Here is a 25,920-nt window from a genome sequence, read left to right as displayed (position 1 = left end):
CTGTTCGTCTAAAATTGTGAGCCATATGTTTGTTACTATTAGAGCACCATCTATTGCAAAGCGAAAAAAGTGGTCCAACTAAAAGATTCATATTTCTTTACGTACTACACGAATATGTAATAAAAATGGGGGTTCCTATTTTTAAAAAAAACCACAGTTGATATCCGTTTGACCTATGGCAGCGCCATCTAGCGGGCCAACCATAGTGCCACTTGTTTTCCCCTTCAAGCTAGACGACTCTCTTTCTTTGTAGTTTTTTCGTTTGATGCTTATTTCGTGAGATATTTGGCCCGGTCACTATCAATGGACCACCCTATATATATTATTTGCTCACGAACTATTTAAAAGACGATGGTATCCGCAGGTATCCGGATTTGACCTATTAAGTTGTGTGAACACGCCCTCCAATGGAACCAATCCTGTTCGAGTAATTGGACGTGTGTTTGTTTTTTCACTTTGCATTAAGAAATTATCTTTGCAAAAGAAGTCATTGTCCAGCTTTCAATTATAAATTGCAGTGGGTTTCATTTTCCTCTGGAACCGACCCAGTTCGTACGCTGAGTCGTAATTTTGTGTTTTTTTAAATTTATGTAACGAACTCATGTCTGTACCTCGCACTCTTATCATTGTTCTACAATCAAAATTGCACTGATGTTAACTTGGCACTGTCGTAACTGCTGCTGGGTGTCTGGTTTTCGCCTTTAGTGTTTTTGTTTAACATTAAGAAATTTTGTTGTACATCGAACCCTTCTTATCCTTCTATGTAGAAATTGCAGTTATGTTCAAAATGGCACTTTTGTATGGTCTCTGCTGGCCCCACTCTCCCCCGTCCAAAAAATCACTGTATAAATGATACCTGGGAATGGCAGACACTAGGCTCAGATTTATTGGAAGAATGTGAAGGAGCTGCAGTTTACCCATGAAAGACGTCGCTTATATAGCGACGAAGGCTGGCGCAAGGGCACACTGCTTTCAGTAATCAGCTGACTCAGCATTTCGCCATCACGTCTGTCTCAGTACGATATGACCACTCGGTCAGTAACCAATGGTAATACCAAAATGCAGGATGCTTCTGCAGCATTGCAACAGGGAACTAGATGACGCCTGGAGCGTCTGCTTGCGAAAACTCTCAACCCTGACGCATATGCTCTGACGTGCCAAAAGAAGTGGGATAGCGATATGCACGTGCACAGATGTCGGAAGTATCGCCTACATAAGGCATAAAAGGACAGTGCGTTGGTGAAGCTGCCATTTATACTCAGGTGATTCATGTGAAAAGATTACCGGCGTGATTATGGTCGCACGACGGACGACTTTGAACGCCGAGTGGTTGTTGGAGCTAGACTCATGGGACATTCCTTCGGAAATCGTTACGGAATTCAATATTCCGAAATCAACAGTGTAAAGAGTGTGCTGAGAATACCAAATTTCAGACGTTTACCTTCCACCACGGACAACGCAATGGCCGATGGCCTTCACTTAACCACCGAGAGCAGCGGCGTTTGCTGAAGTTTTCAGTTTTAACAGACAAGTAACACTGCGTGAAATAACCGCAGAAATCAACGTGGGATGTACGACGAACGTATCCGTTAAAACAAAGCGGTGAAATTTGGTATTAATGGGCAGCAGACGACCGACACGAGTGCTTTTTCTAACAGCGCTACATCGCCTGCTGTGCCCTCCTGGCCTCATGACCATATATGTTGGACTTTAGACGACTGGAACACCATGGCCTGGCCAAATGAGTTCCCATTTTAGTTGGTAAGAGTTGATGATATTGGATTTCGAGTGTGACGCAGACCCCACGAAGCCATGGATGAAAGTTGTCAGCAAGGCACTGTGCAAGCTGTTGATTGATCCATAATGGCATGGGCTGTGTTTACGTGAATGGACTGGGTCCTCTGGTCCAACTGAAGCATTAATTGACTGGAAGTGATTGTGCTCGTCTACTTGGGGACCATTTGCAGCACTTCATGTTCCGAAACAACGAAGGAACTTTTATGGATGACGGTTCACCAAGTTACTGGGCCACTGCGGTTCGCGGTTTGTTTGAAGAACATTTTGCACAATTAGAGCAAATGATATGGCCACCCTAAGTGTCGTCATAAATCCCACTGAACATTTATACGACATAATCGAGAGGTCAACTCGTGTACAAAAGCTTGCACCGCCAACATGCATGCATGTCCAAGGGAACAGGAACCGTGGTGACTACAGCCGTTATGAAATACATTAAATGTATTAGCAATTGCGAATACGGACAACCATCAGCTATAGAATGGAATGACGACATTGAAAATTGGTGTCAAACCGAGACTGGAGCATGGATTTCCCACTTATCGCGAGCAGTTGCCTTACCATTTTTTTAAATTTTTTGAGCCAGCAGGTATCGATCTACAGATTTTTTTTTAGTTGATCTCATTTTGTTCTATATTGTTCATTGAATTTGTTCGTGGCGGACGTCCGATGACACCCGTTCAGGTTCTTCGTTGATCCGTTCGCTCAGTTTTTTTATGACAGAGGGTAGATAACCCTCTGATGGAACATGCTGAGCTACCGTGCGGACAACCATTTGGCTATCACTCCTGAATTGACGGCTATCCTCAAACTTCCATATGTCGTCAACCATGCGTCTACAACCTGTACTCGTACATACATCCAGGAGCTGTTGCAGGACCAATTGATTCACAGATCCAGTTTTATGGCTCCTTCCGTGCATAGCGATTTTACGACTATGACGAGTGGGGCCTGAAAATGGCGTCAATATAATGCTGAAACTGGTAGCACATAGAAGTTCATAAAACAAAATAAATTTCTACAATACATACGGCTGTTGGTAAATTATTGCATCAAGAAACATATATTCCCGTACAGGGAAGACATTTTATTGGGAAGTCGCGTGCTCGGTACGAGTACAGGTTGTAGACGCGTGCTTGACAACATATGGAAGTTTCGGTTTGGCCGTGAGTCGTGCACGGATAGCCAAATGGTCAGTCTGCCTTAGACAGCGGTGAGGCGAGCACGCCTAGTTTGCGTCTCGCCTGTTGTGCTGCTTGCGAGCGAGCGCTCGTTTGTTTACTTCATCGTAACTGCTTGTCGTAGAGTCCAACTTCATCTACCAACATGGCGTTTTCTTACCGCGAAGTCACAATTAAATTAACTTTCCTTTCAATCATGAACGACCAAAGGCGCATGAAGTAGAACGGTTTATGCGGGACGAAATGTGTCTCCCTCCACAAGATGTTCTCGGAATTCATTTTTTGATCCTCAGTACTACTGTGTACACAATGCTGGTGAATGACGAGCTGTGCGCCGACGTCGTGCCGTGCCATACTAACGATCTCAAGTTCCGGTACTCTGACGGACATATAGAGATTGCTGTGCTTGATCTACACCTACATCTACATCCATACTCCGCAATCCACCTAACGGTGTGTGGCGGTGGGTACCTTGAGTACCTCTATTGGTTCTCCCTTTTATTCCATTCTCGTATTGTTCTTGGAAAGAAAGATTGTCGGTATGCCTCTGTGTGGGCTCTGATCTCTCTGATTTTATCCTCATGGTCTCTTCGCGAGATATACGTAGGAGGGAGCAACATACTGCTTGACTCCTCGGTGAAGGTATGTTCTCGAAACTTCAACAAAAGCCAGTACCGAGCTACTGAGCGTCTCTCTTGCAGAGTCTTCCGCTGGAGTTTATCTATCATATCCGTCACGCTTTCGCTATTACTAAATGATCCTGTAACGAAGCGCGCTGCTCTCCGTTGGATCTTCTCTTTCTCTCCTATCAACCCTATCTGGTACGGATCCCAAACCGGTGAGCAGTATTCAAGCAGTGGGCGAACAAGTGTACTGTAACGTACTTCTTTTGTTTTCGGTCATTCCATTTTAAATCACTCCTAATGCCTAGTCCCAGATAATTTATAGAATTAACTACTTTCAGTTGCTGACACGCTATATTGTAGCTAAATGGTAAAGGATCTTTCTTTCTATGTATTCGCAGCACATTACACTTGTCTACATTGAGATTCAACTGCCATTCCCTGCACCATGCGTCAGTTGGTTGCAGATCCTCCTGCATTTCAGCACAATTTTCCATTGTTACAACCTCTCGATATACTACAGCATCATCCGCAAAAAGCCTCAGTGAACTTCCGATGTTATCCACAAGTTCATTTATGTATATTGTGAATAGCAACGGTCCTACGACACTCCCCTGCGGCACACCTGAAATCACTCTTACTTCGGAAGACCTCTCTCCATTGAGAATGACATGCTGCGTTCTGTTATCTAGGAACTCTTCAATCCAATCACACAATTGGTCTTATAGTCCATATGCTCTTACTTTGTTCATTAAACGACTGTGGGGAACTGTATCGAACGCCTTGCGGAAGTCAAGAAACACGGCATCTACCTGGGAACCCGCGTCTATGGCCTTCTGAGTCTGGTGGACGAATAGCGCGAGCTGGGTTTCACACGATCGTCTTTTTCGAAACCCATGCTGAACACGTTGGTTTTAGCTTTCTAACGTTGAGGTTTTTCATGCTCTTGTTTGAGGTCCCTTCGGACGTTGTGGTGGTCGCCTTTAAACTTTACGGCAACGTCGTCAGGCACACGCTGAAACGCGGAAGACGTTCGAAACCTACTATGTCCTCCATGGTGACCGCCAGATAAAAATTGAATTAGGTAAACACCTGCCTTCTTACTTGATTATTGCCGGCTGCAGTGCTGTCGTCATGTACGATGGCCAGCCACTCACTTGTTCTGGTTGTGGCCAGTACGACCATGTCCGTTCTGAATGTCTCCGGCGTAGACAGATTCAGACGCCGATCGGAGACATCGCTCCTTCTGCGGCGCCCACTGTGTTATCCCTGTCTTACGCGTCCGCGGCGGTGCTGCCTGCTGCTCCCCCTCCGAATCAATCGGTACCAACGTCGATTTGTCTCAGCTGACGCGACGGAATTTTGCCTGTCTCCCATGCACTGCTGCCCGCGGTAGCACAGACGAAAAATGACCGTCAGCAGGTGCAATTTGTCTGTCCGACCCCACGGTTGTTGACCATGGAGCTGTACCTTCCTCCGCTTTTCTGCTGTCTGGGCACATGTTGGACGACAGCCACCCGTCATCCGACACGGAAGAGCATGTTACGAAGCAACGGTCACCGAGAAAAAGGAAGAGACAACGCCGCAGTCCTGATGACTGCCTCCATCGGATGTGTGCTTAGGATGACTACCCTCCCACTGATGATGCACTGTCCTCCGAGGCCTTGGTGCCGAATGACGTGACGTCTCTCCCCTCTGCCTCCTGTCAGCATCCACCTACCCATAACGACCTTCCTCCGTCCCTCTCCCCCGCGCCTGACGGTACCTGTGGGCACACTGTTACTAGTGTTCCACTGAAAAGGCCTGGTCAGACGCCTGTCTTCTGGGCGGACTACGTCGACGCTGGAAATGGAAGTTCTGGAGATATACAGAGCGATGGCACCCGCTTGGTGGGGTCAGCTCCCTCCAGCTCTCTGCGCTTCCCCAGTGTTTGCATCACCTGTCCTCCTGGTGATAGCAGCTTTCTAGACTTATCGCATAGCCACGGACAATGTCAATACCATTCGTGCACGTCACAAACTGGCTCTACTCCATGAAACTCTGTATGCTGCAGACATTGACGCTACCCTCCTTTGGGAGCTGTATCTTGCAACCTTTTGTGCTACCCATGGATTCACAGCACACATCTTTCATATTTCCCCTACTGGTAGTGGGGTGGCGATCCTCCTACATGACGGTATCCATGCTGATACAGTTGCCTATCTCCCTGATGGCAGAGGTATGGCTCTCACCTTTTGTGGCCTCAAGATCATCAAAATCTATGCACCATATGGTTAGGGTCGTCTCTGAGGCACTAGCACCTCGCTTCCTGGGTCAGCAGGTTACAATGATCGTGGGAGGCGACTTCAGCTCCATTCAGGCGCCCAAAGACCAACTGCCACGTCACTCTCCATGCGCGGCGATAGCAGAAATTCTCCAGGAACTCAGCCTTGTGGACTCTTTGGAGCAAGTTGATGGTGATCGTCTGAGGTTTACACATTACACTAGCCATTCTTCCAGTCACCTTGATCGTGTTTATGTATTGTCAGTGGCGTGCAGGCTGCTGAAGTCTGCCCCATTGTGTTCCCTCATCATGACGAATATATCTGTGCCATCAATCTCTGCTACCAAAGGATGTGGCGCAGCCGGGCGCTGTGGAGACTGAACATGATTGATCTTACTTCACTCGAGTGCTGGCAGCTAATCGAGACCACGTGGACAGGCTGTCGTCGACGCCGTGATGCATATCAGTCTGTCCTGTCACGGTGGGTCCTTTGCACAAAGCTTGCTCTCCACAAGGCCTTGATTGGTTATGGAAGGGAGGTCGCAGCATGGCGGCGGCGAACGCAGGATTTCTATTTCACCATTCTCTAGTAATGTACTGTGATGCCGTATTCGGCAGAGGTCAGATGATGGCGAATCGTGTCAAGGCACAGTTCACATCCCTTTCGCGATGTCACCTTGAAGGAGCCATGGTCAGGGTGTGCACACATGATGCGTTATCACAGGAGCGTACATTTGTGCGGAATGGCGCGACAATCGGAGGACTTTGATTAATGTTCTTAAGACTAATGATGGGCGACGATTAGATACCCAACGCAATATATGGTCTGCTCCTCATGAACATCATGTTATGCTGTACTCTCCACAACCACCCTGCCAACATTATGGCAGTCTTCCACCTCTCATTTAGTTTGGTTCCTGGTGATGCAGCGTTGGGTCTGTTAGCCGACATCACAGGGGACAAAGTCCATGATGCTATTCAGATGGGTTCTACAAACAAGTCGCTTGGCCTTAACGGCCTCCTAGTAGAGTTTTGCTGGACATTTCGCATTTCATCCCCCAATCGCGCAAGTGTTAACGGAAATTTATTGAGATCTTATGTCGCCTCTCGTGCAGATCCCAGATGGTTTCCTTGGCGGTCCCCTCATTGCTATCCACATGTCTGGGGTACATCACGGATATGCGATTACCGCCCCTTGACGTTATTCAACAGCGACACGAAGATCTTGACCCAGCTGTTGGTTGCACGGCTTGAACGGATGGCCCAGTACGTCGTCTCCCCTGATCGAACTTCTTTGGGGGGTGCCAATAACATCTGCACTACCCTCTGTCACTATCAGGACTTATTCGCTTTTGCTCACGCTCGTTGTCTGCCTGGACTTTTGGCAGCTCCTGACTTCAGCCAGTCGTTCAATCGGGTCGATCACGACTACTTGGAAGGGGTGCTCCGCAATATGGAATACCCTGCTACTACCGTCGACGTCGTGATGCGTCCCCTTCGTGGAGCTACGTCCCGTTTACAATGGCCGTCTCTCTCCTCCCGTCTTGATACGTCGACCAGGGCACCAAGGCTGCCCGCTCTCTGCACTGTTGTATGCTTTCGCCATGGAGCCATTGCTCTGTGGCCTCCGTCAACGTTTGTCTGGGATGTCTGTCGGTGACTGTGTATTAAGTTGTACGGCTTATGCAGACGATCTCGTCATCGTTCTTCATAAAGGTGCTAAGGCCAGGGAGTCTCTGGCATGACTTACCATCTACGGCTAAGCTTCTGGTGCCTGCCATGGCGATAGGTGCGGGATTTCCTGAGGACAGCGCTGCTCCATTGCATATAGCGAATACTGTTTGATGCTAAGGACTCGGTTTCGCAAGCGATCTTCGGCGCACAATTGCCCTCGACTGTTGTCGCCTACTGTCCCTACTATGAGATGGGCTCCTACATCACCATTTACGAGCACTTGATCTTCTGCAACGGACACAATATGTAAATGTACAATTGGTGTCACGTATCCCCCACATGGCACAGACACTTTCTATTCTGCCGTCCATGGGCCGCCACATGCTAGCGGCAATTGGTTCATATGTTTTCCACAACTTCCTGTTCAAGATAAGGTACGAGACCCTCCCCCCCCCCCCCCCCACGCCCCCTTCCCGTGGTGCAGGTACGGTTTAGATCTGTATCATGTGCCTGACAGAGCGAATGTGCCTGACACAGCGATAGCCCTTTTCGTCAGCTCTTAATTAGTGCCTTGGCGCCATTGTCCTACGTGTCTTACCAGCCTGTTGCTGGATGCTCTTGTACCACGCTCTTTCTCGCCCCCTACACAGTTTCAGAGGTCGCGCCAGCCTTTTTTTTTGCTTCCGCCACTATCTCCTCGAACTGAGCGACGTCCATACTATGATATTGGCAACACGTTTGACATCCACAAAGGCGATCTACGGCTTTCTTGAGCAGCACAGGTCACCGAATGTGGTTGAGAGGAAACATTCACATGTCAACTGGCATGCCGTCTGGCGATCGCTGTGTGCTCCTTGCCGCGCCCTCCTACTCGCGACGTCGGTTTCCTGCTATTCGTCGGCCAGGGTGGTCGAGCGGTTCTAGGCGCTTCAGTCTGGAACCTCGCGACCGCTACGGTTGCAGGTTCGAATCCTGCCTCTGGCATGGATGTGTGTGATGTCCTTAGGTTAGTTAGGTTTAAGTAATTCTAAGTTCTAGGGGACTGATGACCTCAGATGTTAAGTCCCATAGTGCTCAGAGCCATTTGAACCATTTCCTGCTATTCTCGGTGGTATTATTGAAATTAAAAAAACGACAATAAACAAATAAATCGTTGGCCTTCTTTGTACCTCTATTCCACGTTCCCTACGCTTTCCCTGGTTCCTAGGGGTTGGGAACGGGACACGGTGGCCACGCCTTGGGTTGTCACTTCTGTTCACTTTGTCCCCACCCATCCCTTTGGGAGCCAAGGAGGTACCCTCAAAGAAAGAAAGGGAAAAAAAAGCGACTGCTCGTAATAAGCGAGAAATCCGGGTTCGAGTCCCGGTCCGACACAAATTTTCATTGTCATTCCACTCTACAGCTAATGGTTGTTCATATTCACAACTGCAAATACATGTAAAGTGCATTAAGAGGTATCCTATCACTTTTGTCGCTTCAGTGTAAATACTGGTTGTCCAGGTGGCAAGAAGAACTGAATCTGTGATCGCTGTTGAGTGAGCTACTTTCATTTGGCCCTGGGAAGAATCATCGGTCTACTGTGACCTTCTGGAGCAGCCATCATTGTCCGTGATCCTAAGGGACCGTCTTCCTTAAGGTTCCAGCATCGGCTCCGATGGGCCGAGGGTCTAATTAGGGACCTTCTAACCACTGTCCCGCTGTGCTTTACTGTTATCAGGTGCCTCAGCCAGATTTTGGGCTCAGGGTTTCCTCCCTGGATACCATAGCTTTTGTCACAGGCCGCTGCTGTGTTAGTACCAGCAAGTTCTGTTCTCAGCATAGCTGTGCTGTCTGCAGTACCAGCACCAGATGCAGCACTGCTGCCGGCCAGAAATGCCTACATCTACATTTACATCTACATCTACTCCAGAAGCCATCGTACGGTGCGTGGCGGAGGGTACCCTGTACCACTACTTGTCATTTCCTTTCCTGTCCGACTCGCAAACAGAGCGAGGGAAAGTCAGCTGTTAACTCGTATATGCCTCCATATGAGCCTTAATCTCTCGTATCTAATCTTTGTGGTCTTTACACGAAATGTATGTTGGCGACAGTATGATTGCTCTGCAGTCAGCTTCAGATGCCGGTTCTATAAATTTTCTCAATAGGGTTCGTCTAAAAGAACATCGCCTTTTCCCTCCACGGATTCCCATTTGAGTTCTTGAAGCATCTCCGTAACGCTTGCGTGTTGTTGTAACCGCCTCTGAATAGCCTCCATGTCTTCCTTTAATCCGATCTGGCGTGGATCCCAAACATTCCAGTAATACTCAATAATAGGTCGCAATAGCATACTAAATGCGGTCTCCTTTACAGATGGCACACACTTTCCTAAACTTGTCCCAGAAAACCAAAGTCGACCATTCGCCTTCTCTACGGCAATCCTCATAGGATTTCACATCGCTTTGCAACTTCACGAGCAGATATTTAAACGACATGACTGCGTCAAGCAGGACACTACTAATAGGTTTATTGTTCCTACTCATCCACATTAACTTACATTTTTCTATACTTAGAGCCAGTTGTCATTTATAACACCGACTAACAATTACGTCTAAGCCATCTTGTATCATCTTATAGCCATTCATTTTTGACACCTTCCCCTACATCACAGTATCATCAACAAATCACCTCAGATTGCTGCCCACCCTGACCGCCAGATCATTTATGTATATAGATATGTATATTCCGCTACTGTCACAGTTCCCTGGGACTACATCGCAACCCGCTCGGCTCCCGGGCAGTACTCATCCTGCGGCCGCAGACGACTACACGATAACACATCACTGTCAAAGATGGTGGATTCGATGTGCATCCTCTGCCTGTTGGAGGTGTGCACAGGATTTCCGTTGTAGACTGAATCTAATAAACAAATCAACTGCTGGCAAGGTGAATGTAACTGGATTTGCCCTCACCTACCCACTAGAGAGCTTACAAAACTCTGGTTCGACCAAATCTGGAGTGTTGTTCGACGGCCTGCTACCCTTTCAAAGTTGGATTAACGGAAGAGATAGAAATATACAAATTGTTCAAAAATACCTGCATTTCTCGACGGAGGTTTGTATAGTCAGTGTGGTGTGTCGCCGACATTGTCAATAAACTTCAGTGGTAGACGGTTAGAGAAAGATGTCCTATCTTGTGGTGAGTTTTGCAGTTCCGGATGCTCACATTACAGACAATGTAAAGAAATACACTATCTGTTTCATCATACATGTCGCGTAATAACCTCGTCACTAAAGTCACAGGAATTCAAGGGTACCGACAGTCTTTCTTCTCTCGTCAATCCGTGAACAGGATATGAAAGGAAGAGGGAAATGACACTGGAACTCTGTACACTCTCCGTTACTGTAAAGTGGTCTGCAGGGTCCAGAAAAAGTCTATTGCTGGCGCGTATTGTACCTGCCAGTTGCAGCTGGCAATCACGAAAAGTGCGTGCTGAATACTACGCATGCGTAAATTTCTGAGTAGTAGGGAATCAAACAATTAGTATACCATGGAGCGGTGGCCTGTGCAGAAGCGAATTGCGACGGTAGAAGCCTATATCCCAAATGGTTCTGTCACAGAGGTTCAGCAGGCATTGCGAAGGAATGTTCACCATTTGGCTCTATCCAAGAGTCACTGTACTCTCGGAGATGAGACGGTGGAGAGCCACTGGTGGTTTGTTGTAAAAGCAGCCACCAGGTCGGGCAAACAAATTTTCGAACTCTTGAGGGAAGTTTTGTTCTGCCGTATCAACTTCAAAAATGTGTGATTTTTTCACCATACGCGTTTCGCTTTATTGAGGTAAAGCACCATCAGTGGTCTGTAATTAAGTTATTTACATTTTGATTTGTTTTTAGATCGAGAAACAGTTCGTTAGGAGTTGGTTGATTTTTACTTACGGTGATTTTTCGGCTGATTTCTCGCTTACATCGCGAAATGCCGTCTGCTAGCACATCGTTGTTTTTCTGTTAAACACTGATAATATTGCCGGCCGATGTGGCCGAGTGGTTCTAGGCGCTTCAGTCCGGAACCGCGCTGCTCCTACGGTCGCAGGTTCGAATCCTGCCTCGGGCATGGGTGTGTGTGACGTCCTTAGGTTAGTTAGGTTTAAGTAGTTCTAAGTCTAGGGGCTGATGACCTCAGATGTTAAGTCCCATAGTGCTCAGAGCCATTTGAACACTGATAATTTTGGTCTAATTTTTAGATATTCTGCAGCAATGTGCATTTCTTATGTTTTTCACAGCACACTTCTATGCACACCACTATATTCTATTTGTTTTTTTTACTTCAAGTATGTGTTTGTGATTTGTATTTTGTAGTGTTGCCAACATAGCAGTCCTTCTTTGACCTACAACTTTTTTAAAAATTGGATCATTGTAATATGTGTGTACCTCTAATTAATTACGTTTCTGTGTATTTATGTACTGTATAAGAGTAGAGAAAGAATAATGATGGAGGGATTGTTTTTTTTTAGGGGAGGGGGAAACCAGGATGAGTTGACATAAGTATATACACTGCGTCATCAAAAGTATCCGGACACCCCCAAACACATACGTTTTTCATGTTAGGTGAATTGTGCTGCCACCTACTGACAGGTACTCTATATCAGAAATCTCAGTAGTCATTAGGCACCGTGAGAGATCAGAATGTGGCGCTCCGCGGAACTCACGGACTTCGAACGTGGTCAGGTGATTGGGTGTCACTTGTGTCCTTTCCACACTCCTAAACATCCATAGGTCCACTGTTCCCGATGTGATAGTGAAGCGGAAACGTGAAGGGACACGTACAGCACAAAAGCGTACAGGGCGACCTCGTCTGTTGACTGTCAGAGACCGCCAACAGTGGAAGAGGGTCGTAATGTGTAATAGGCAGACATTTATCCAGGTCATCACACAGGAATTCCAAACTGTGTCAGGATCCACTGCAAGTACTATGAAAGTTGAGCGGGAGGTGAGAAATCTTGGATTTCATGGTCGAGCGGCTGCTCATAAGCCACACATCGCACCGGTAACTGCCAAACGACACCTCGCTTGGTGTAAGGAGCGTAAACATTGGACGATTGAACAATGGAAAAACGTTGTGTGGAGTGCCGAAGCACGGTACACAATGTGGCGATCCGATGGCAGGATGTGAGTATGGAGAATGCCCGGTGAACGTCATCTACCAGCGTGTGTAGTGCCAACAGTAAAATTCGGAGGCGTGGCGTTGTGGTGTGGTCGTATTTTTCATGGAGGGGGCTTGCATCCCATGTTGTTTCGCGTGGCACTATCACAGCACAGGTCTATAATGATATTTGCTTCCGACTGTTGAAGAGCAATCATTCAGCACGTTCGAGCACCTGCTCATAATGCACAACCTGTGGCGAAGTGGTTACACGACAATAACATCCTTGTAATGGACTGGCCTGCACAGAGTCCTGACCTGGATCCTATAGAACACCTTTGGGATGTCTTGGAACGCCGCCTTCGTGCCAGGCCTCACCGACCGACAGCGATACCTCTCCTCAGTGCAGATCTCCGTGAAGAATGGGCTGCCATTCCCCAAGAAACCTTCCAGCATCTGATTGAACGTAGCCTGCGAGAGTGGAAGCTATCATCAAGGCTAAGGGTGGGCCAACACCTTATTGAATTCCAGCGTTACTGATGGAGGGCACCACGAACTTTTCAGCCAGGTGTCCAGATGCTTTTGATCACATAGTGTAGCAGTGTGATGGAATGTGAGTTAGAGGAGAAGGTGAGGAGCAAGAAGCGAAATGAAACTGTAAGTGAGTGGGGGGGGGGGGGGGGGGGGGAGAGGAGGAGTGTGGGAAAGTGGGAGGGGGTGAAGGATGGAAAAGGCTCTTTTCTTTTTTTTGTAATTTCATCAATTATTGCACATAGAATCTGGTTACCAATATTTACCTGGTCATGGAGCAACTATTTTGTGTTAATGGTTTTTGTATGTGGAAATTTTCTTGGAAACGGAGGAGATGTCTGTCTTTACTGATTTTTATGATATTTACATCGTTTCAATATTGCCTAGTCTATGGTGTTTCTACCCCCATGAACCATGGACCTTGCCGTTGGTCGGGAGGCTTGCGTGCCTCAGCGATACAGATGGCCGTACCGTAGGTGCAACCTCAACGGAGGGGTATCTGTTTAGAGGCCAGACAAACGTGTGGTTCCTGAAGAGGGGTAGCAGCCTTTTCAGTAGTTTCAGGGGCAACAGTCTGGATGATTGACTGATCTGGCCTTGTAACACTAACCAAAACGGCCTTGCTGTGCTGGTACTGCGAACGGCTGAAAGCAAGGGGAAACTACAGCCGTAATTTTTCCCGAGGGCATGCAGCTTTACTGTATGGTTAAATGATGATGGCGTCCTCTTGGGTAAAATATTCCGGAGGTAAAATAGTCCCCCGTTCGGATCTCCGGGCGGGGACTACGCAAGAGGACGTCGTTATCAGGAGAAAGAAAACTGGCGTTCTACGGATCGGAGCGTGGAATGTCAGATCCCTTAATCGGGCAGGTAGGTTAGAAAATTTAAAAAAGGAAATGGATAGGTTGAAGTTAGATATAGTGGGAATTAGTGAAGTTCGGTGGCAGGAGGAACAAGACTTGTGGTCAGGTGAATACAGGGTTTTAAATACAAAATCAAATAGGGGTAATGCAGGAGTAGGTTTAATAATGAATAAAGAATAGGGGTGCGGGTAAGCTACTACAAGCAGCATAGTGAACGCATTATTGTGGCCAAGATAGACACGAAGCCCATGCCTACTACAGTAGTACAAGTTTATATGCCACCTAGCTCTGCAGATGATGAAGAAATTAATGAAATGTATGATGAGATAAAAGAAATTATTCAGGTAGTGAAAGGAGACGAAAATTTAATAGTCATGGGTGACTGGAATTCGAGAGTAGGAAAAGGGAGAGAAGGAAACATAGTGGATGAATATGGATTGAGGGAGAGAAATGTAAGAGGAAGCCGCCTGGTAGAATTTTTCACAGAGCATAACTTAATCATAGCTAACACTTGGCTCAAGAATCATAAAATAAGGTTGTATACATGGAAGAATCCTGGAGATACTAGAAGGTATGAGATAAATTATATAATGGTAAGACAGAGATTTAGGAACCAGGTTTTAAATTGTAAGACATTTCCAGGGGCAGATGTGGACTCTGACCACAACCTATTGGTTATGAACTGTAGATTAGAACTGAAGAAAATGCAAAAAGGTGGGAATTTAAGCGGATGGGACCTGGATAAACTGACTAAACCAGAGGTTGTACAGAGTTTCAGGGAGAGCATAAGGGAACAATTGACAGGAATGGGGGAAAGAAATACAGTAGAAGAAGAATGGGTAGCTCTGAGGGATGAAGTAGTCAAGGCGGCAGAGGATCAAGTAGGTAAAAAGACGAGGGCTAGTAGAAATCCTTGGGTAACAGAAGAAATATTGAATTTAATTGATGAAAGGAGAAAATACAAAAATGCAATAAGTGAAGCAGGCAAAAAGGAATACAAACGTCTCAAACATGAGATTGACAGGAAGTGCAAAATGGCTAAGCAGGGATGGCTAGAGGACAAATGTAAGGATGTAGAGGCTTATCTCACTAGGGGCAAGATAGATACTGCCTACAGGAAAATTAAAGAGACCTTTGGAGAAAAGAGAGCCACTTGTATGAATATCAAGACCTCTGATGGAAACCCAGTTTTAAGCAAAGAAGGGAAAGCAGAAAGGTGGAAGGAGTATATAGAGGGTCTATACAAGGGCGATGTACTTGAGGACAATATTATAGAAATGGAAGAGGATGTAGATGAAGATGAAATGGGAGATACAATACTGCGTGAAGAGTTTGACAGAGCACTGAAAGATCTGAATCGAAACAAGGCCCCAGGAGTAGACAACATTCCATTAGAACTACTGAGGGCCTTGGGAGAGCCAGTCCTGACAAAACTCTACCATCTGGTGAGCAATATGTATGAGACAGGCGAAATACCATCAGACTTCAAGCAGAATATAATAATTCCAATCCCAAAGAAAGTAGGTGTTGCCAAATGTGAAAATTACCGAACTATCAGTTTAATAAGTCACAGCTGCAAAATACTAACGCGAATTCTTTACAGGCGAATGGAAAAACTGGTAGAAGCTGACCTCGGGGAAGATCAGTTTGGATTCCGCAGAAATGTTGGAACACGTGAGGCAATACTGACCCTACGACTTATCTTAGAAAATAGATTAAGGAAAGACAAACCTACATTTCTAGCATTTTTAGACTTAGAGAAAGCTTTTGACAATGTTGACTGGAATAATCTCTTTCAAATTCTGAAGGTGGCAGGGGTAAAATACAGGGAGTGAAAGGCTATTTACAATTTGTACAGAAACCAGATGGCAGTTATAAGAGTCGAGGGGCATGAAAGGGAAGCAGTGGTTGGGAAGGGAGTGAGACAGGGATGTAGCCTCTCCCCAATGTTATTCAATCTCTATATATTGAGCAAGCAGTAAAGGAAACAAAAGAAAAATTCGGAATAGGTATTAAAGTCCACGGAGAAGAAATAAAAACGTTGATGTTCGCCGATGACACTGTAATTCTGTCAGAGACAGCAAAGGACTTGGAAGAGCAGTTGAACGGAATGGACAGTGTCTTGAAGGGAGGATATAAGATGAACATCAACAAAAGCAAAACGAGGATAATGGAATGTAGTCGAATTAAGTCAGGTGATGCTGAGGGAATTGGATTAGGAAATGAGACACTTAAAGTTGTAAAGGAGTTTTGCTATTTGGGGAACAAAATAACTGATGATGGTCGAAGTAGAGAGGATATAAAATGTAGACTGGCAATGGTAAGGAAAGCGTTTCTGAAGAAGAGAAATTTGTTAACATCGAGTAAATATTTAAGTGTCAGGAAGTCGTTTCTGAAAGTATTTGTATGGAGTGTAGCCATGTATGGAAGTGAAACATGGACGATAAATAGTATAGACAAGAAGAGAATAGAAGCTTTGGAAATGTGGTGCTACAGAAGAATGCTGAAGATTAGATGGGTAGATCACATAACTAATGAGGAGGTACTGAATAGAATTGGGGAGAAGAGGAGTTTGTGGCACAACTTGGCAAGAAGAAGGGACCGGTTGGTAGGACATGTTCTGAGGCATCAAGGGATCACAAATTTAGCATTGAACGGCAGTGTAGAGGGTAAAAATGGTAGAAGGAGACCAAGAGATGAATACACTAAGCAGATTCAGAAGGATGTAGGTTGCAGTAAGTACTGGGAGATGAAGAAGCTTGCACAGGATAGAGTAGCATGGATAGCTGCATCAAACCAGTCTCAGGACTGAAGACAACAACAACAACAACATGGTGTTCTTTTAGATGATCTACAAATGTTGAATTATTTGTGCCGTATTTAAATGCTCTGATGTGTTCTTTATATCTTTTGTCGAATGTTCTGTCAGTCATTCCAATGTATATCTTCTCACAATCTCTGCAGCTGAGCTGGCAGATACCACATTGCTAGTATCTGTCTGGTTTTGATTCCAATTTTGGGATGTACTTTTGTATGGAGTTGTTTGTTTTGTAAGCAATGTTTACGCCTTGATTTTTGAATGTTACCTGTTTTACGAGTGAATTTGTTGTTGTAGGCCATTGTACATCATTTTTTTGTTGCAGTGCAAGTTGTACGAGTTAGTGTGGTTTAGTTAGTTTTTTTCATTATTTGTCTCTTAATTTGGTTTTCTACCATTGTTTCTTTGTGTCCGTTTTTTAATGCTATTTGTTCTATAATGGCTAAATCTTTCTGGTGATTAGAAGTGTTTAGCGGGATCCTGTTCAGCCTGTTTAACACATATCTGATTGATGCTTGTTTGTGGTGCTGTGGGTGGTTTGAGGTTGCATTTAAGATAATGTCACTTTTGGTTTTTTTATATATGTCAAATGTTTGTTTATTATTGTCTTTTCTTATGGTTATGTTTAGAAAGTTGAGTGTGTTATCTTGTTCTTCTTCTATTTGATCTTTATGTTTTTGCGTACAGTATTTATGTCTTTGTGTAGTTGTTGTATTCTGTTTTTAGGTTCATCTACCACGCATATTATGTCATCCATGTATGTGTACCACCATATAACGTTGTAGCTTTTCTTTGTTATTATGTCTTCAAATATTAATTTTTCTATGTGATTCATGAAAACGTTGGCTAATGTTCTTGAAATAGGTGAACCAATTGATAAACCTTCTTGAATGTAGTAATCTTGATCGAATTTATAATAATTTTGTTGTGTTATTAACTGTAATAATTTTATTGTTTCATTTGTGTGTTCGTGAAGAATATTGTTGTGTGTTTTCAGGTTTCCTTCAATTATATTTATGGTTTCATTAAAAAGGATGCAACTGAACATACATTCTACATAAAAGGAGAGCAATACTGTCAGGGATTTAAGTGTCTATTATATGTTCTAGCAGTTTAGTGGTATTTATGATCATTTTCTAGTTTATAGTACTGGGTGAGCTGTGACTGCATTTGTTTTGTTAGTAGGTATGTAGTGTGTGAAAAAATCATGCATTTTTTCAGTTGCAATGACAGAACAAAAATACCCTCAAGAACTATAAAGCAACTACGGACACTAAGGCCACACAAACGAATAATTAAATGTTCGAACGTGTGAAAACCTGGAACGACTGTATATATCACTTGAACAAAGTCCCAGGCGTCCATGACACCGACAAGCACGAACTTTGCAACTGTCACGACGTTCATTGGTCCGCTTACTTGATGATCTGAAGTTTCGTGTATCTGACTGCAGATGGTTCAGGATCTGAGAGGTACTGACAGGTAAAACTGCACAATATTGTCAGTCATTGGCCTACTAAACTGACGAATCAGAAACGTGCCCTGTGTATGCTGGAATGACACTCTAGCTCACTAAAAACTAAACTAAACTCAGCTCGAACAGGCCATGAGGGCCCAACTGTACCGATCGGCCGCCGTGTCGTCCTCAGTCCACAGTCGTCGCTGGAGGCGGATATGGAGAGGCATGTGGGTAGTACATCACTGGCTTGGTTCAAATGGCTCTGAGCACTATGGGACTCAACTGCTGTGGTCATAAGTCCCCTAGAACTTAGAACTACTTAAACCTAACTAACCTAAGGACATCACACACATCCATACCCGAGGCAGGATTCGAACCTGCGACCGTAGCGGTCGTGCAGTTCCAGATTGCAGTACATCACTCTCCCCGCCGTATGCCAGTTTACGAAACTGGAGCCGCTACTTCTTAAGGGGGCCACACCGTGGTTCAGGTCGAAAAAAATCGATTTCGGTTTTCATGATATTTCGACAGATTAATGTTTTATTTAAGTACTCTGAAAAGGATTTTCCCGAAAAAAAATTTTTTCGAGCATTTAAAGAGCATTTTCCTACCACGCGTGTTTATGTGCCACGCACATTTTTCTGTCACCCACTTTTCTACATATATTTTAGATTTTTATATCCTCTACATTGCACGTTAGGGATTTTTTTTACTCCCGAGTGTGTTGGCCATCCTTGAAATGCAACGGTCGGTATTCTTTTGTTTCTGGTGTCTGTGAACAACACGCTTTCAATCATGTGGTTAGTTTCGTTCGAGTGTGATTACGAGTAGTTGTTATACGTACGTTTGCAGTGCTTGTTTACGTGCGTTTTGTTGTGTTTATTGAAGATGACGAAACGTAAAGGCATTTTCAAGAAACAACAATTTAGAGGAAACAAGTTTAGAAATCTTTCTGTACAGGAGGTTATGTCACCTGGAAACGATGTTTCTAATTGTAATTCTTCAACAAGTGCATCATAAAAGAAGCTCTCACCATTTTAAGAGAGTTACAACGAATTTACTGTAAGTGACAAGGGATGCAGTAACATTATTATAAATTTGAGAATATTATCAGATGTAATTTCAAAATTTGTTCAATGTAGACAGTGTGGTGAGTCAAAGAGCGTGAAAATTTCTGAGAGTGCCAGTGGGAGAAAAGGCCTAGCAATTGCTTTGGATTTAATTTGCACTAAATGCTCAGCTGTGATTTCATTTATGAGTTCTTCAAACCCAGATGCAAGTGGGCCTTATGAAATCAATTCTAGATTAGTTTATACCTTACGATTCATTGGCAAGGGCATGGCTGCAGGGAGAACATTTTGTTCAGTGATGAACTTACATCAACCGCAAATAAATCTGAAAAACTGACTGCAATATTAGAGAAACCTGTATGTGAGGTCAGCGAGGAAAGCATGAAACTGGCTGCTAGGGAAGTAGTGGAACAAAATGATGGCCGTTCGGATATTGCAGCTGCACTTGATGGAAGTTGGCAGAAAAGAGGACATACTTCTCTGAATGGAGTAGTGATTGCCACGAGTGTAGACACGGCTCTGAATGGAGTAGTGACTGCTACGAGTGTAGACACCGGTAAAGTGTTAGATGTGGAGATAATATCTAAATATTGCAAATGTTGAAAAGTCAGTGAACATAAAGAACACAACTGTGTGGCTAATTTTAGAGGAACAAGTGGTGGTATGGAAGTTCATGGAGTACAACAAATATTTTATCGCTCCGTAGAAACAAGAGGTACGGTAGACCAAATATTTGGGCGATGGTGACAGTAAGGCATACAACAATGTGATGAACTCTAAGCCATACGGAGATGCCATTATTAGCAAAATAGACGTGTAGGCCATGTTCAAAAACGTTTGGGAACAAGTCTGAGAAAACTAACTGTTGATATGAGAGAAAAAAAAATTAGAAGATTGAAAATTGTTGACCGGACAGGGTCGGTTAAATAAAACTGAAATGGAAAACTTGCAGGTATACTATAGGCAGGCAGTTAGGAGAAATAAAAAAATCTAGAGGAAATGAAGAGAGATGTTTGGGCCATATTCTTCCATAAGTCCTCTACTGATGATAAACCATGTAATGGATTGTGTCCATCAGGAGAAAATTCGTGGTGCAAATACAATAGGGCTCAGGCAACTGGAGAATCTTATTCTCACCAGTATTCTCTTCCTGCTGCTGCTATTACAGCAATTAAACCTATTTCCAGGGACTTGGCTCATCCTGGCCTTCTAAGGAAGTTTCTGAATGGGCAGACACAGAACCCAAATGAATGTTTCAACAGCATAATTTGGAACCGCCTTCCTAAAACTGTATTTGTGGGCATGCATACAATGAAACTAGGATTTTATGATGCTGTTATTACATTCAATTGTGGTAATGTTGGAAAGTGTTGGGTACTGAAAGAGCTGGGAAATAATCCTGGTGAAAATATGATCACTGGGCTGCAACATTGCGATAAAATGAGGATAGAGGATGCAGACAGGTCTGCATCTAATGTGGCCAAGAAAGCAAGACAAACATCCAGGAAGGTGAAAAAGAAGCTGGAAGACCGGCTAGAGGCCAAAGAAGGGCCATCATATGCAGCAGGACAGTTTTAATTAACTGTAAGTAACAAATTTCAAAAGTTTTTTTCTTTAAAGCCAATTTCCCACAAACTAAAATTTTCAGTACATATGTCCCATTATATCAGAAACTATCATAGACAAATGAATGAAATTTTCAGAGACTCTGCATAACATAAAAAGCCACCTCTGGTACTACATTCATTAGTATTCTCCCATTAGGAAGTTCACAAAAAAAAATATTTTCTGCAGAAAAAACTTAATATTTTTTGATAATAAATTTAAAAAAGTAATTCTTAAGAACTATTAAATGGATAAAGTAAATTTTAGTATAGTTGACTCTATTAGCATCATGTAACATACAGTAAAAATATTAAGGTCCTGCATCAAATAGTGTTTTCAGAAATGGGTCAAATACTTGCTTGAATTAACATGGGTTAGGTAGGCAGGGTGTGGTCCCCTTAATGGAGTAGCTCCTCAGTTTGCCTTACAAGGGCTGAGTGCACTCTGCTTGCCAACAGCCTTCGGTAGGCCGGTTGGTCACGCATCTCAGACCACCAGCGCTGCACTTCGGTGTTCTGACGGGAACCGGTGTTACCATTGTGGCAAGGTCGTTGGCCGGTACCTCACTAGCCAGTCTTCAACTAGTAATCCGGCCGACGCCACATACGTACTGCGAGTCGATATTTTATTTTTTAAACTTAAGTGAAATCATTATTCAGGTATGTTCGACCATACGTGTGTGCGACCTCGTGCGTTCATTAAAGTCGTGTGGAAATAACCGTGAGCTTGCAGTAGTGCTTGATAAGTGAAGAATAGACTCCGCGAACTTTGATTCTAGTACTATCATTAAAACAATGGAGGAAACATTTTAAACATTGAATGACACACTGAGGGGACAAAAGTCATAGGATAACTCCCAATATCGTATATGACCTCCTTTTGCTCGGCCTAGTGCAGCAGCTTGACATGACATGGACTCATAAAGTCGTTGAGACTCCCATGCAGAAATATTGAACCATGCTACCTGTACAGTCGTCCGTAATTGCAAAAGTGTTGCCGGTGCATGAAGTTGTGCACCAATTGACCTTTCGATTATGTCCCACAAATGTTAGATGGGATTCATGACGAGCTATCTGGGTGACCAAATCATTCACTTGAATTGTCCAGAATGTTGTTCAAACAAGTCGGCTCGGTGATATCATTGTTTGGGTACATGAAGTTCATGAATGGCTGAAAATGGTCCCCAAGTAGAAGAACATAACCATTTCTAGTCAATGATCGGCTCCGTTCGGCCATAGGATCCAGTCTATTCCATGTAAATACAGCCCACACCATTATGGAGCAACCACCAGCCTGCACAGGGCCTTTCTGATGACTTGGTTCCATGCCTTTTGCGGTCTGCGCCAAACTCGAACCCTACCATCAGCTATTGCCAACTTAAGAGAGGGCTCATCGGACCAGGCCACGGTTTTCCAGTCGTCAAGGGTCCAATCGATATGGTCACGAGCCCAGAAGAGGCACTGTAGGCGATGTCGTGCTGTTACCAAAGGACTTCGCGCCGCTATAACCCATTAATGCCAAATATCGCGCACTCTCCTAACGGATACATTCGTCACACGTCCAACACTGATTTGTGCGATTATTTCACGCAGTGTTGCTTGACTGTTAGCACTGAAAACTATAAATTCGATATCCTTGGCATACTCTTGCCACTCGGAATACTGAATACCCTAACACCTTCCGAAATGGGATATCTCATGAGTCTAGCGCAAACTACCATTCTGTTAATTCTCGTCGTGTGGCAATAATCACGCCAGAAACCTTTCCACATGAGTCACCAGAGTAAGAATGACAGTTCCGCCAATGCGCTTTCCTTTTATACTTTGTGTATGGGATAATAGCGCCATCTGCGGTATGTGCATATCGCTATCCAATGATTTTTGCCATCTCAGTGTGGAACACCTACATGCGGCATATATACAAGTATTATCATTAAACTGGCTTTAAAGGCCATTTTTCCTTATTTTTAATAACATTTGACTCAGTTGATAGGGAAACACTAGATAAAGTGATCAGAGAATTTGGCGTTAAATCTAAATTAGCAAACCCTATTCGTGAAACGCTCACAGACACCAAATCAAAAGTAAAGTTTCAGGGTGAAATATCGAAGGCATTCAACATAAAAACAGGTGTAAGGCAAGGTGATGGCCTGTCTCCACTCCTCTATAACTGTGTACTAGAGAAAATAATAAGAGAATGGAAACAAAAACTAAAAGAAGAGAAGCTATCACCAATAAGACTGGGAACTAAAAAAAAAGATATTGAAATTCACTGTTAGCATTTGCGGATGATTTTGCCATTCTTTCTGTAAAGCTAACAAATGATTGAACACAAATCAGTTTCTTAGAAGAAATAGCCAACAAAGCAGGTTTAAGAATATCTGTAGAAAAAAAAAACAAAATTTATGACAAATATAAAAAATGCTCCGGAATCCCTAGCAACAGATATTGGCCAGATAAAGAGGATAAATAAATTTAAATATTTGGGAGAAATTATCCAATAAAATGACTTAGAAAAATTCGCTATAGAAGAAAGAGTACATAAAATGGAGAGCGCTTATGGAATAACTAGGAATGTCTACAACAAAAGGTGTCTGTCTAAAAATTTGAAGATACAGCACTACATCACAGTAGTAAAAGCAGAATTTCTTTATGCAAGTGAATTTTTAGTACTGAACTACAAATTACACAAACTTGAAGTCCTAGAAAGAAAAATCATTCGAAAGATACTTGGATCACCAAAAAGTACAGAGGTATGGGAATTAAGAAGCAATGAAGAAGTTTATCGCAACATAGAAAACGTAAATGAAACACTACGAAAGAGGCGATTACTATTTTTTGGACACTTATACAGAATGAACGCCAACAGGTTAACCAAACGGATTTTTAAATATCTTTGGTACAAGAAACCAACAATAGCTTGGATTCAAGAAGTTAGGAAAGATTTGGAAAGAAACAACATAAGTGAAAAAAATGCTACAGAAAGAGAGAGTTTCAAGAGGAAAGTGTTACAAATGGAAGGATTCCAAGGCAAGAGGGAGAATAAGACAGGGTCAAAATCGTCCGAGAAGAGAAAAATAATACGTAGTGAAAAGATGAAAGAATACTGGAGAAAAAAGAAAGGACAATAAAGAAGGAAGCATTGAAATTGGTGCGTGGTCCTTAGATGACCCATACGAAGAAAGAAAGAAGAAAGTAATATGGCACTTTTATTTCGAGACTTAAATTGAAGAAGCGATGCTACTTTCCCACTTGCCATTTCATCATTCGCAGTTGGTTGTATGCATGTTAGAATTGGCAATTGGCGAAGAAGAAAACCAATGAGGGCATCGAGTCAGCCTTATACGACAGAAGGCCTCCTCTTGAGCTAGGGAAATTGCACAAAGTTTGCTGGACCTTCTCGGTACGAGATGATGAACGCAGCCCCCCCCCCCCTCCCCACTTGCAACAATTAGAGGAACATAATTGTGCTCTTAATAAGTCCGACGCAGTAATATGTCACCATAGGTACATTCCTTATATCTAATTCTAATTATTTAATTAGTTAGGTAGTGGGATACTGGGACTACAACTTTCCTTCCGCCGTTTTTTCTCAAAGTTCGAGACTTTATTGTGAGAATCTCACAGAAAAATTACGTTACAAAGTATTGGTCATTGCTGGCCACTACTTTCTCCCATCTTTCAGGCAGCATACGAATCCTGCGGCGGAAGAACTGGGCGTCTATCGAAAAGATGCATGCATCGATCCAATTTTGCAATTGTTCATATGATAGGAAGCGCTAGGCAGCCAGGTCGTGTGCCATTGAACTGAAAAGTTGGTAGTCAAAGGGAACAATGTTTGGAGAATACGGCGGGTGAGGTAGGACTTCCCATTTCAACGTTTCCTGGTATGTTTTGTCGGGTTTTGCGACATGGAGTCGAGCATTGTCATGCTCCAAACATCGAAAGCTTTCTCTCTTTCACAACCATTTTCTGCAAAGTTCTGTCACTAACAGGCATCTCATCATAGGTCTTACCCAGCTTTTTATGAGCATCAGCCGCAGATTTCTTCATATCGAAGCAGAAAATTAAAAGCTCCCGCAGATGACGAGAACTGGGATCGTAATTTGACGTATTCAGCCGAGAATAACTTTAAGATGCAATCAAAAATCGACTAATATTTGCGTTATGTTCTCAAATGCCTAAGCTTACTGTATGACACTTACGACCTACGACTTGCGCCACAACGTTCCAGTAATACCGTCTACTGCAAAACGGCGGAAGCAAAGTTGTAGACCTAATAAATTAAAAGAAGCCCGCACAACCCATTATGTGCAATATCTAATAGTCTCCATTATTCTAGTTGCTGCTATAACGAAGACAGGCGCCGAGAGCGTGCTACTCTTGAAACGGTTCCAAAACGTGCAGCACACTTCTCCTGGTCGAGCTGCAACTCAGTTACGCTCTTAGCCAGACGGTTGGTATACGTTTACTCACCAGCTTGGGGATGCCGCCACACCGCCGAACGCTCCTCCTGGCCTTCTTAACCTTAGCGACATTCGAAATCGTCTCCGCGGCCAGGATCTGCAGGTGCTTGGCCTGATCAGAAAGGATGTTCACGAGCAGAGGTACAGCTCCTAGGTCGGTGACGCACCGCCTCACGTCTGTGTTTGTGGAGATTTTGCTCAGGACGGAAAGGGAGCCAAGCTGAAAACACAAGAGAGACACTACTGTTTTGTGCGAATATTTTTAAAATGACAGGAATTTTGTTCTTGCTAGTATAAACGCTTGACATTATTCTTTTACGGCAGGACTTATTTTGACATTTCATCATCACAATTAGTCTTAAAACTTTAATTTCATTCGATGAATCAGAAGAGAAAGAACATTTATTCATGTATTCACTTTTATATTACTAATGGATGTAACACTCAAATTAG

General features: G+C 43.8%; 1 protein-coding gene across 1 annotated transcript in view; it reads right to left on the bottom strand.

Annotated features, from left to right (window-relative positions):
- Positions 1–25,920, bottom strand: part of LOC124616280 (armadillo repeat-containing protein gudu) — a 209,134-nt gene that overhangs the window by 136,550 nt on the left and 46,664 nt on the right. The window contains exon 4 of the mRNA XM_047144582.1: positions 25,478–25,687. Within this exon, the coding sequence (XP_047000538.1) occupies positions 25,478–25,687 (210 nt within the window). The remainder of the gene's footprint in view (positions 1–25,477; positions 25,688–25,920) is intronic.

The sequence above is a fragment of the Schistocerca americana genome, chromosome 5 (genome assembly GCF_021461395.2).
Source record: "Schistocerca americana isolate TAMUIC-IGC-003095 chromosome 5, iqSchAmer2.1, whole genome shotgun sequence".
In the NCBI taxonomy this organism is placed as follows: Eukaryota; Metazoa; Arthropoda; class Insecta; order Orthoptera; family Acrididae; genus Schistocerca; species Schistocerca americana.
This window is presented reverse-complemented; position numbering and strand designations above follow the sequence as displayed.